General features: G+C 40.8%; 1 protein-coding gene across 1 annotated transcript; it reads right to left on the bottom strand.

Moving 5' to 3' along the window:
- Positions 1-5,952: 5,952 nt before the first annotated feature.
- Positions 5,953-13,369, bottom strand: CLEC3A (C-type lectin domain family 3 member A; the record flags this gene model as incomplete). Its single annotated transcript, XM_082676960.1, has 3 exons — positions 5,953-6,344; positions 8,106-8,189; positions 13,255-13,369. The coding sequence occupies 3 exons, from the start codon at positions 13,367-13,369 to the stop codon at positions 5,953-5,955; spliced, it is 591 nt and encodes a 196-aa protein (XP_082533086.1).
- Between the last annotated feature and the right edge of the window lie 391 nt (positions 13,370-13,760).

The following is a 13,760-nucleotide window of genomic DNA, read 5'->3' as shown; positions in this document are numbered from 1 at the left end:
AATGTCATAATAGCATTACCTGCTACCTGTGAGGCTTCTTCCAGGCACCTCTCTTACCCCCACAGTCCCATTCTTTGTCTTAGCTTAATTGAATAATTAATATTTCTGAAATCAACTATTACCAAAAAAGAAAAATTAACTCTGTTTATTTTTTTAATTAATTAATTAATTTTTATTTATTTGTTTATTTTGGCTGTATCAGGGTCTTAGTTGCGGGCTCCAGAGCGCATGGGCTCTGTAGTTTGGGCACGCAGGCTCTCTAGTTGAGATGCGCGGGGCTGAGTTGCCCCGCGGCAGGTGGCATCCTAGTTCTCCAACCAGGGATCGAACCCGCATCCCCTGCATTGGAAGGCGGACTCTTAACCCCTGGACTACCAGGGAAGTCCCCTAACTCTATTTTTAATCCTAACAATTTTCTAAGGTAAATACGATGAATCCCTTCACATTATTGTTTTACTTTTATTGTGTATTTACATATTGGGAAGGTATTCAGCAAGGTAAAATGACTTCTTCCAGGTCACAGAGCATGGATGCTGGTATACAAACGCAGGACCAACTGACTCCAAAGTTAGTGGCATTACAGGGCATGCTGCCTCTTCAGTTTGCACGATCTATTTGGAAAGTAATTTCACACCATGATGCAAAGTGGCTAAAGTTATTCCTACCCTTTTATTTAATAATTCCACTTCTGGAATTTTTTTTTCTTCTTTTTGCCACTCGTGTGGTATGCGGAGATCTTAGCTCCGCGACCAGGGATCCAACCCGAGTCCTCTGCAGTAGAAGCATGGAGTCTTAAACACTGGACTGCCAGGGAATTCCCTGGAACTCAATAGGGGAGAAAAACCTACAGTCAAAAAGAAAGAAAATTGCCACAAAATGTTCATTACAGCATTATTTACAGGAAAAAAATGAAAAGCAAAATTTCCATTTATTTATATAAAGACTAAATATTTATATTTAGATGTTTAAGTAAAATTCCATTTTTAAATGTATTAAAAATTGCAGTCATATATGTGCTCAATTAATAACACATTGGAATATCATGGAACCATAGAAAGTACATTATGGAAAAGCTAGGAAAATGGTTAAGTAAAATAAAGCAGGATATAACATTGCCTAATGATGTAACCTCTACAGCTTTGCGTGGATGGTGGTAAAATTAGACGCTGCTGGATACATGTGCTTAATAAATATTAACTGGATAAATGAGTGAAAAAGACCAAGATGCAGGATAATTTCTAAATGTTTTTACTTACTCTGCAGATTTTTCTATCGTGAGATGTTTGGTTATTTTACGGAACAAAACTCTTCTTTTTTAAAGATGTCATATCCAGAGTGTTTGCTTGCTCAGAAATTGTATTTTCAAATTTCAACTCACAGTTCTGTGGATGATCTGTCATTTCTACTGATAGATGAGGAAGTGGGGGCCCAAAAATTTATTCTTGCCTAAAATCACACATGTAGCATGTGTGGAGTCTAGGTCTTCTGACTCCAAGTCCCTTGACCTTAAATGACCTTGAACTGGGCTGGCAAGATACAGCCTCTGCATTGGGAGATAGGAAATTGAATTCCAGTCCCTGCCCTGTCCCCAGCTTGCTGGGAGATTTGGGGTAAGTCATTTCTCTCAGGGTCTCTCTTGGACTTTTGCGCTGATGATTCCTAGGTCACTTTCTTTTGCATTCTCTCTTTCACTGTATTAAAAGAGTTGTTCACTCTGTCTGGCATCACTGTCTCTAGTCACTCCATCTTTCATCTCCTTTTTTAATTTTATTCTTTTGTCATTTTAATTGTGTCATTTGTTATGCCATTTTGTCATGTCAGTCTTTTGACATTTTGTCATATTTTCTGAAATGATTTTGTTTTTTCTTTGTTTATTGTATGTTTCCCTATCTAGATGTAAGCTCGGTGAGGTCATAACCTAGGCTATCCTGGCTGATACACAAACTCCAACTAGCTCAAATTCTCATAGAATTTACAGAAATAAAAACCAGGGCCTTAAGAATGATAAACTCAGCGTTATGTGAAAACACACACACACATATTTCCTCCCTTTCTCTCTCTTTTTCTCTCTCTCCCTCTCCCCCTTTTCCCTTCCTGCCCTATCATTGCTCATCACTGCTTATATTTGTTATAATTATTCTGCACGTTGCATCCAACTGGAAGGGAAGTATTCTATCAGAGCCCTAAATTCACTTTGTCCCAATTTAGTGTCTCCAGCAAAAAAAAAAAAAGTTTCATTACTCCCAGTGTCCATTGGCAACCACTGGAAAAAATTCTGATTGGGTTTGCCTGGGCTCTGTATGTCTCCCTGAACCAGTAGAAGTGTCAGCTATGCTTGTTTGAGTGTGTGCACAATTTTTTTTTATTAGTGTATATTCAATTTGGTGTTTATTTCCAGGAATTTATTTAAATCTGTGCCCATTTTGTGGGTTTCAGTTTAGGTTAAACTAGATAGTAATAATCTGTAAATTCACAACTTTCATATGTAATTAGAGCTACTAGTATTTTCTTCTCAGACTCCAGTGGAGAGTCTTGCTCTCCTCCTGTGGACTAGGTTGTAATATCCTGGAGTGCAGATACCATAACTTACTTCCTTTCTGTCCTTCCATATTACCTAGCATGATGCTTTATAGTTAGTAGGCGTCCTTTGAATCTCTTACTACAGCTTAGTTACTTAAGTAGCTAAAATTGGGGGGCTTCTTCATTCGTTAGATGTGCTTTATTTGGTGACGATTATGGAAGTTCTCACTAATGTAAGAACAGGAAAAAGTTTCTATCTTAATTTTAATTTCAGAAATGTTATTCAGCATTGTTAGAGAAGAGAAAGGACCCATTGAACCTTGAGATATGTTCTCCTTTGAATCCCTAATTTGAATCTCAACTATTATTTCCTTTAACTAATTGATTTTTACTTTGTACCTCATTTAACAATATGGATGGAAGCATCTGTGATGGGTAGAGAAATTGCTCTTAGTATTGTTCTTCACACAGATGAATTGTAGATCCTACCCTTGACTTGAGTTAAAGGGAAACAAAACTGCTGGAATCGGCAGAGACTGTCTCTGGGCAAGTAGCTACAGCTTTAGATACTTGCTCTCAGACTGTGGCGTGTGGTCCAGCCCTGTTGGCTTGCACTAGATGCTTTTAGAAATGAAGAATCTGGGGGGCTTCCCTGGTGACGAGCCACAGCTACTGAAACCTGTGCGCCACATCTACTGAAGCCCGCACACCGCAACAAAGAGTAGCCCCGCTCGCTGCAACTAGAGAAAGCCCGCGCACAGCAACGAAGACCCAACGCAGCCATAAATAAATAAATAGTATATATTAAAACAAACAAAAAAAAGGAAATGAAGAATCTGGGGCCTCAGTCCCGATCTATCGGATCTGCAAGTTGATAAGGTTCCCATATGATTTTTAAGCACAAGAATGCTTGAGAAACACTTCTTTAGAGATTAGAATCAGCTTTCTGGTAAATCTTGTAGGGACTTGACTACTTTAAATATAACTGCAGGAAGCCAAGGGTTTATACTAGGGATGACAATTATGTAGTATAAATGTTGGTGTCCTCCTATCATGAACTTGTGAGACATTGCTAATTGCACATGGCACTCTTTCTACCAAGTTTCAGAATTCGTTATGTTATAGTCCAGGCAGCTTCCAAGGAGTGGGTGTGACTTCTGGTCGATATGTTGGCTGAGTAATAAAGTCAAGGTCATGAGTCTGACCCTGGGCAAACCAGATAATCTCTTAATCTACTCCTTCCAATCTTGCTATGTCTCCCATCCATCTGCCCCTTGTCTTGGTAACTCATCTTGATTTGCCCTCACTAACTAACCTTCCTCTGTTCCTTTGAATTAAGCTTCTCTTGAGCTTTCTGGTTGGGGCATTTGGGGGAACATGACCTTATCTATCACCATCTCCTAGGTACCCAAACTCTGACACTGACTTGTGTGAACCGGAGTTGTCTTTATTTAACCCTTTTGAAGCAGATTCAGACTGAATGCCCCATCAAGGTCAGGTGTTGGCCCAAACTGTTACCCCACATGAGGGAACAGGGAGATGGATTAGAGTCCACTTCCATTGCCTGTTTGAACAGACTTGACCTTGTCACAGCTCCTTCTGAGTTGCTAAGGATGTAGAATCTGAGTCGACTTGTTGGCTTCTGGTCACAACTTCACTAATCCTGGGGCTGATTTAGGGCAAATTACCACACCTCTCTTCTTCAGTTTGTTCTTTTGTGAAGTGAAATAATTCTAGAGCCTAAATCCCTAGATTGTTCCAAAGATAAATGAGAATTATGTAAAATTGAGCACAGTGTCTAGAATATGCTACTCATACTATCTATGAATCTCATTATTGTCATTATCTTTAAGGAGACTGTGGTTCTGTTGGCGTAGGAAGTTGGCCAGCGTCAATCAAAACTAATTGCAGATACAAATTTTGTTTTTAAGTCTCCTCCTCTCCCTGGACTTTTTTTTTTGACTGCGCTGTGCCGCTTCTGGGGTCTTAGTTCCCTGACCAGGGATGGAACCCAGGCTCCAGCAGTGAAGGTGCTGAGTCCTAACCACTGGACCACCAGGGAATTTCATGGACTTTACTTCTTTATTGTCAAGTAAAACTATCCTTGTAGTACATCTAAATCACCGGTTTGATTAAATCCAGGGTATTTCCCCCTGACTTTTGCCAAGTCTGATATAAACCAACATAGTTTAAATAACTGTAATCAATACCCACGTACATCCACATTGATCAGAATTCAGGCTTTATTATTGTGCAATGTAAAGAACTAAAACTTAATTCCAAACATACATAATTAAAGTTTGTAGAGAAGGACTTTGCTCCCCAAACACAATCAGCATTTAAAGAAAAAAAAAAGACATTTATTTGAAAAACAGAATATACTTAGGATTGTTTGCTCCTAAGAAGCCCATTTCCCCCAAGTCTTAACTTCGTAATTTCATATCAAGCAATGATGTTACTTTACACAATCTAGTGAAACAATTTAGTGGGAATAGCAGAATAATAAAAAATAACATAGACATGTGACTCCAAAATAATATTATTTAAATCCAGCTTTCAACCTCCAAATATAGATTGCTCATAATAGACTTAAATATATGATTGTTAAATATATATAAGTATGTAAAATATGTTAAAAAAAGGAAACTAACATGTCATATCCACCCTTGATTTCATAAAGTCAGGTAAACATGTTAATGCAGGGAAAAAGTAGACTTTTTAAAATTTTCTTTTTCTATACAATCTGCTACTCTGTTCTGTCTTAGGGTTACCAATACTGCCTTAATATTTCCTTCCAGATCTTTACTTGGAACTTCCAAAAAAAAAAAAAAAAAAGATGTGTATATGGCTGGAGGGCTGGGGGGAGTACGATGGGTTTGAAGAAAATGGAATTAAATCAGAACCTCTCTGAGACATTCATGTTTTGATGTGACAGAGAAGATACTAGTCCCACCAGGGGATGCTGCAACTCAAAGAAAGGGTGATGGACTAATAAGATACTATCATTAGGATGGAATAGATTGAACATCAGACTGAAAAGTTTTTGGATTATGTAGCACCTCATCAATCAAATATATCCTAAACTTTTAAGAGAAAATCTTCCAGGTCGTCTAAGCTTGCTTTTCTGGCTGTTGTATTTTTAACACTAACCTGGTCGATACAAGTAGGAGGGACCAGGAGTGAGAAAGGTCTGATAGCCCATTTTGCAGAAGCCCCTTTAACAGTGTGTACATGGCTAGATCATTATTTCTGCTCCCCCATACCCCAGGGAGGGCAAAACCACAATACAATATGGTAGCCAAACTGGCTGACTCTTGTATTCCTGTGAACACAGAGTCCCGTGAGGGAGGACAATTTTGACTTATTCCTGGGATCCATCAGCCTATAAATCATGACCGATCTTGCTTGGAAGACACATTCAAGAAGGGTCTATTAGGGGATGGTGAACTCACATATGTACCTCTTGCTGCTACGACAGACCTCGTCACTCCATTTGCCCTGAGCTGACTGTGAGAAGAGGACGCAGTTTTCCCGCTTGCCACCGTTAGGCTGTGCATGGTCCCAGTTGAGGAAGGAGATGGCGACTCCATTGATATCGACAAACTTGCCTTCTGTGACCATGTCGTTGATGCCCAGCCAAAACTCATTGACCCCTGGCAGGCTCCTTTTACCATAGTCTCGGACGGCATTGATTTCGTCGGAGCTTCTGGGGACAACCAGCGTCCCTCCCCTGGAAATGCAGTCTTCGTTGGCTTCGTGGAAGTGCTTCAAGCCTTCCAAAGCAAGGTAGCACTTCTTGTGAAATTTTGTGCCTCGGAGACAGACTGTAAAGATGTGAAATTTGACATATTAAGATGCTTTTGTAGTATAATAATCCAGGACTGGATCTGGCCAATAGCAGTAAATAGTTGTGGAATGAATGATGTGCAGTGACAATGGTGAGTTAGCATGTACTGAAGACTTTGTATGAGTCAGACACTGTGCCAAGTACTTTACATAAATGAACTCATGTCATAATCACAACCATCCCATGAAGTGAGTTTTTATTATGCCCATCTTTACATATCAAGATAGTGAAGCTTAAAGAAGTTGTTACTTGTTAACAACTTAGCCTATACAAAGGTGACTTACCCGTCACATAAGATCACAACTACGGAAACCCAGGTCTGGCTCACCCTTAAACCCTGGCCTTTAGCCTCCTGCTGCTTGGATATATATACATGTTCGCTAGTTTGTGTAGCTCCATTATGTGCTGAATTTCCTTGGAACTTTTGGAACTGGTTGGTTTGCCACAATTATTAAAAAACAAACAAAAACAGAAGTCTGAGTTTGCGTGTGGAGCGATAGGGCTTTTCTTGTGCAGATAACTGAGCCCTGGTAATATTGTTTGTCTTACCCAGGATAAAACAAATAGAAAGATAGTTTCAAGGCATAACGTTGGAGAGTCAGGCTCCAGGGCTATAGTGCCTGGACTTAGGTGTCAGTTCTGACATTTACTAGCTGTGTAAGCTTTGGAAAAATTATTTAATTTCTCTGTGCCTCAGTTTCCTCATCTGTAAAATGAGGATAATCATAGCAGCAGCATCTCATAAATTGTTGGAGGATTAATGTGTTAATGTTTATGAAGTATTATTATAGTCCCCAGCTGTGGTTAGAGGGTTAACAAAGCTCTCCCCTTCTGCAGACGCATTTGGCCGTCCTTTAACTTTCTAATTCTGTTCCCCTGGGAACCTGATAAAGGGCCTTGTCACCAGTGTTACTAGGCAACGTTGCTTATGGTAAAAATGACTCAGGATCAGTAACATACAGCTGGCCTGGGAGTTATAAATACTTGATGGAAAAGCTGTAACTTCAGTCCTCCTTGAAGGTAGTAAGTCTTATAATTGGGCAGTTCTCTTGTGAGACCCTCAAAGCTCTGCTTTTGGAGTTGCTGTGAGAGTATTCATTCCTGAGGATGTGAACCTTACAAGCCAGGGATGTTCCTGAACTTACCTAGTGTGGCTCTCATTTCCTTGCCCTGGGAGCCAGCAGAGTAGCTCCTGGACAGCAGTGGGTCCAGCTGCATAGGCTGCCAGGAGCGCTACTCCATGAAAAAGGAACACCGGATGCTGCCCTCTGCTGGCAAGCTGTGGCTCTAACCACTGGTCTTCTCTGCACGTGTTGCCCTACTTGTCGGGAGTGAGTCCTCTGATCCTGTGTTTAGTTCAACCTCGGCCATCTCCTAATGGACACTTAGTAAACATCTAAATAATGCTGATTATTTTAGCTAGTTAATACTTCTTCAGTTTTCTTTCATTGCCCATTAAAGAAGAAGTATGGACGGACTTTTAAACTGTATTATTGAAATGCCTGGTTTTATTTCTGTACCACCCATCTACAGGAGTAGGGAGTGGAAAATCAAGCTGATTTCCCCGAACAGTCATCTCCCCAGCTTTTAGATCCTTTCTCCTGGACACGTCTCTGGCTTGTCAATGTCTCTTTTAAAAAAATGTCGCTTACAACTCAGCACGTACTCTCTATATGGTTTGAATTGCTGACAAATCAGGTTCTTTTCCCATCTCGTTTGAGATGAGATGGGATCTCACCTGTCTGCAGGGCTTGCATTTCCTTCAGGGCATTGACTTCTCTCCAGAGCTTTTCCACTTGAGTCTTCAGGTCTCCATCCTTTTCTGAGGATATTTTAGGGTAGGGCGGGATAGGAGGAATGAAAAGCATATGATTAAAATAAGATACAAATAAAACAAAATAAAATAAAGCTTTGGAATCCAGAATTTAAGGCGAGGGTGATTTTGATGAAACTGAGCCCAGTGTACGTGGAAAATAATGCATGAAAATAAGTTATCCAGGAAGATGTATAAGGGCTTGGTGGGAGTAATAATATTAGAAGGTCCTTCTGGGGGATGGGGCTCCTGTCTGTTGCTCCAGCCCCACCCTGTGGGACTCGCCCTCCATCACCAGACTTCAGACTTGCTGATTTCAGATGCATCCTAGAGCAATCTGTCTCATCTCAGGATGCTTCTTTCGTATTCCTTCTGCCTGGAACACTCTTGCCCAGCTCTTGTCCATCTCCTTATCAAGCTTAAAGTTCTCCTCTTCTTCTTCTTTTTTTTTTTTAACATGTTTTTTGGAGTGTAATTGCTTTACATTGTTGTGTTAGTTTCTGCTCTATAACGAAGTGAATCAGCTATACATATACATATATCCCCATATCCCCTCCCTCTTGAGCCTCCCTCCCACCCTCCCTATCCCACCCCTCTAGGTGGTCACGAAGCACTGAGCTGATCTCCCTGTGCTATGCGGCTGCTTCCCACTAGCTGTCTGTTTTACATTCGGTAGTGTATATATGTCCATGCCACTCTCTCACTTCGTCCCATCTCACCGTTCCCCCTCCCCTTGTCCTCAAGTCCATTCTCTACGTCTGCATCTTTATTCCTGTCCTGCCTCTTCCTCTTCTGAGAAGACTTTCTGATCATTCTCTTTACATTGGCATCCCTCTGGCTGATCTCTTTCCTTGAACCTTTATTTTTCTTCCGCACAATTTCTGCAATCTATAATCGTCTTCCTTTACTTACTTAATATCATCTCTCTGGTTGTCCATGGTATTCCCGATGTTTAACATGATGCTTGGCACATAATCAGTCTCATAATGTTTGCTGAGTGAACGGACACTTTATGGCATACAAAGTACTTCTGTGTTATTTTCATTTACTCTTCAAAAATAGTTATGAGTGGAGGAAGATGAGATTCTCATTGAAGGATGAGAATGAACTCAACGAGCTAAATTGGCAGATAAGTGGTAGAACTCACTCAGACTTAATTGGGTTCCCAAGTCCCCTGTCCCCAGTATCCGTACTCAGCTGATGTTCCAGGTATAGTGGCTCCTAGCAGGGTTCAGTGATTTTCACGGAGAAGCAGGGAAAGGCAGTGATAAAAAGCCCTCTAAAAATGCTTCTGCATTAGGGATTAGCAATTTACTTAGTCTTGAATGTCCCTGGATGAGGTTAGTCTTCGTGGCTGTCCTTTACCAACCTTGGGTATAAGTAAGTAGTAGAAAATGAGCAGCCTTAACTAAATAAAAAATCCAGACCTGATGGGGACTGTCTTAGAAACTGACAGCTTGTGAGCTCTTCAAAGGCAGGAATTATAATAAATCTTAATAAATATTAAAAGCCACCATATACTGTGCACCGGGAGGTTAATTCTTTCAGTATTACTATGAGACGGACGCTATCATTTCACAAAAGGAGAAAGAGAGGCACAGAAATCTGAATTAACCTGTCAAAGGTCACCCAGCTAGTAAGGTGCAGAGCTGGGATTTGAATCTCTCTGACTTCAAGTCTGTTCTCTTCCCACCCCTCCCGTCTGCTTCTGCACAGTGACCACCTTTACCTGGTTGGTCCCTAGTACATGGCCTCAAATAGCTAAGATGCTTGAAGCTTGGTATGGCTGTTCCTAGCTGCCTTTTCGTGGGGATACCACATAGGGAATTTCAGGACAGGACCAAATCCAAATGTGCTGATTCACTTTACCCTCCCACCCCTTTTCTTTTTTTGGCCACACCGCACCACAAGCAGGATCTTAGTTCCGTGACCAGGGATCGAACCTGTGCCCCCCGCAGTGGAAGTGGGGAGTCTTAACCACTAGACCGCCAGGAAAGTCCCTCATTTTCCCCTTAAACGTATGCTTTACAAGCCAGGTGTTTCCACATTTGGGTTAGGAAATGCCTCTGGGGTATCCAGGGATGGACATCAATTCTCAAAGTGTCCAGTAGCTCAGGGTTTCCTCAACGGGACCATAGAATCCAGCATAAATATAAGGGTACCTTCAGGATGCAAAGCCATCGCCTGTTGGAGGCCAGACTTGCAAAGACTGCTGAAGTTTCCTCCCAAGTTACAAGTTGTAAACCATACAAATGTCACCCCCAGTCCCTCTTGGCTTCCTGCTCCATGCTATTTAAATAAAGGGCCTCCATAGGGAAGCTGTAAACATTGTAATTAACACGAAGACACATGAATTATTATTAGGCTCTTGGGAGATCACTATGGAAGTCGTTATCCAGGTGGCTTGGCTTCTGCTTCTGTCCTTTGTGAGAAATGTGGATGTGTTTTGTTGACAATGAATACAGGGAACAACTATTTCACAATCAAAAAATTTATTTTTGATTCATGACTACAACATAATTTGCATTGCTCCACCTAATTTGTTGAGACCTATGAAGCAAATAGCAGGGAGAACTTGGTTTTGGAGCTAAATCACTCAACTGCCATTTCAAGTTTTTAAAAAAGGCTCCCTTTCATTTTATTATTGTTGTTCTCCAAAAGCAGACACAGGGTAGGAATGCAAAAATAATTCCTGGAATAAATGACCAGTAAACGTATGAAAAATACCTCAACTTTGTTAACCATCAAAGAGATGCAAATTAAAAGGTTTTTGGGTTTCGTTAGGCTGGCACAGCTTAACCTGATGATAGGATGTCAGGTTGTCAAGGTGTGAATGGGTGCTCTTGTACGCTGAAGATGAGAGCATGGGTTCATGCTACCATGTTGAGAGACAGTGTAATTAACCTACAATTTTACTTCTAGAAGTGTATCATCACAATATTCTAGCATGGGGATCAATATCTGTTTACAAAGTAGTTCACTGAGGCATTGGATCATAACGGGATGGATTTGATGAACACAAAAGTTCACCAAGAGGGAACAGATTAAATAAGTCATGACCCATCCATAAGGGAATATTATGCAGCTGTTAAAAGGGCTGAGGTATGCCTTATATTTAAGGTTATCCAAGATTTAATAGATAAAATCAATTAATTTGTCTGCCAAGTACTTTGGATAGCCAACTCTTATTTTGTTAAAAGTATCAATTTTTAATCGGACATTAAAGAAAACTCTGGGGATACTATCTCCTAACAGTTAATAGGGGGTAATTCTGTGGAAAGAATCGAGAGAGAAAAAATGGCTTTCGCTTTTGATTTCATAAACTTTGGTATTCTTTCCAGGTACTTAAAATATTTTAAAAATGTATGGGGGAAAGAAATGTTTAGCAAGTTTAGGCTAATGGTTTCACTTACTGTAGAATCTACTTTCTCGGATCTCAAGGCAAAAATGAGCAAAACTGCTTTGGGAGGATGATATTTAAAATGTGGACCCAGTCTGTTAAAAAACAAACAAAAGCATGCTTGTGTGTGTGTCTTGGAGGGTAGGGCATAATAACCTGAACTACAACTGAGAAACACCCACACAGCACACACACACACACACTCACATATTCAAACACCTCCCTGCATCCTTACTGGGTGGTCACCACTTTGCTAAGTCCTTCTTTATGGTAAACAAATGCTGGCAACAAAAGTATTCCACATCTTCTCTCCCTCCTTTTCCTGTCTTTATCACTCATGAGAAATATTTTAATCTATCATTAAAAGGAATAACAGAGGAGTGTAATATTTTATAAGGAAAAAAGATTCCACTTAAGAAACTTTGCATCAGGGCTTCCCTGGTGGCGCAGTGGTTGAGAGTCCGCCTGCTGATGCAGGGGACGCGGGTTCGTGCCCCGGTCCGGGAGGATCCCACATGCCGCAGAGCGGCTGGGCCCGTGAGCCATGGCCGCTGAGCCTGAGCGTCCGGAGCCTGTGCCCCGCAACAGGAGAGGCCACAACAGTGAGAGGCCCGCGTACCGCAAAAAAAAAAAAAAAAAAGAAACTTTGCATCAGACCTAAGGTGTATAAATAAATATTCCTGGAAAAGGGCACTGTGTAATCTTAAAAACACGGTGCAAGATAAGCTCCCTTTTACCCACCAGCCATTCGTGTTGTGTTAAATCAAGACTTTAATGTTATTTGTATCTTTGGTGTGTTTTGTTACTAGTGAAGTGAAATTGATAAGGAAATAGTGTCCTAATATTTACCTTGAAATATCCTGATATGAAAATGACTCAGGATGAGATAAAACATCACCCCACACTTTTCTTGATGCTTTTCCTTTTGATTTGGTTTTAGCATATTGCAAATACATTGCCATCATCATTGTTCCTTGCAGGATTTTTTTTTTTTTAATCTCTTAACCTAATTCAAGCCACCCCAAATTTGGGTTTGCTTGGAGATTGTTTTGCATTAAAATGTCTTCAAATGCCACATGACGTTGTTTGTTGAAATATTTTTAAGTGAAAGAGTTTCAACTTCTCTATGACATTAAAATCTTAAAAATATAGTGTAGACTGTCCTTATAGTGCCAGGGATACGAAAATATACCTACATGATAACTAATGATGAAACGGAAGTCACATTACCAATAGGTTTATCCTCTAGTGCACATTTAGTAAGATTATAGTTATCTTGCAGGTATATGTGAACATCATACAATATCTACGAGTGAAATGGTATACCCTGTTAATCAGTCTCTTCTACTTGATCCCTCATTCCAAATACCTGATGTTGTATCCAGGTTATCACCCTCCAAAGAACATTCTCATGCCTAAGCTCACCTGACAAAGGATATACAGTACAGAATACAATACAGATATACAATACAGCCTACCACTTGATTCCTTTAAATATCAAACTGTCCCAGAAAATTAAGAGGTCACTCAGTCCCCTGAAAACGCCATATGCACCTGAAGCCACGGTACGGTCACCAGAGCTGGTGTCCTTGAAGAATCTGGAAATGAGCATTGTCCAGCTCCTCCCCGCCCTGAGCTAGCCTAGAGTTTTGTGGGACGGAGAAACCCCGTTACCTTTCACTCGGCGTTTGCTGTGCTTCCTGGCTTTGAACTTGGACGTGTGGCTGGTGGTCTGGTCCAGGAGTAAGGTGATAAGCAGGATGTAAATTACAAGTCCATTCTTTGCCATGGCTCTCAGGCAAGTCTGACAGCCACTGTGCCAGCTCCTCTGAAGTATGAGGGGGCAGGTAGACTTCCCAGCCACATCTTGCCCTGAAGTGCCTGGGGCCACCTTTATAAAAGCACACTGTGCAGGTTGGCTGGAATCCTGCTGAGGGAATGTTGGAATGCCTCTGCTGGCTGCAGCATAAGGTGGCCCCTGTTCTCGTGTCTTCTTTAGGCTTTAAAAAAAATTTTCCTCCTAGGAAAATTTTTGCTACTTGACTTGCCTTTTCAGAGCATATCAGAGTTTATTAAGGGACTAAGGGTTTCGTTTTTGTCTTTTTTTCTTTTCTTTCTTTCTTTTTTTTAAATTTAAAGTCCAGGAAGCATGGGGTCTGTCTGTGAAGACCCCAATATTT

The sequence above is a fragment of the Grampus griseus genome, assembly GCF_964374135.1.
Source record: "Grampus griseus genome assembly, chromosome: 19".
NCBI classification, from domain to species: Eukaryota; Metazoa; Chordata; class Mammalia; order Artiodactyla; family Delphinidae; genus Grampus; species Grampus griseus.
The sequence above is the reverse complement of the archived record's forward strand: the minus strand, read 5'-3'. Positions and strand labels throughout refer to the sequence as shown.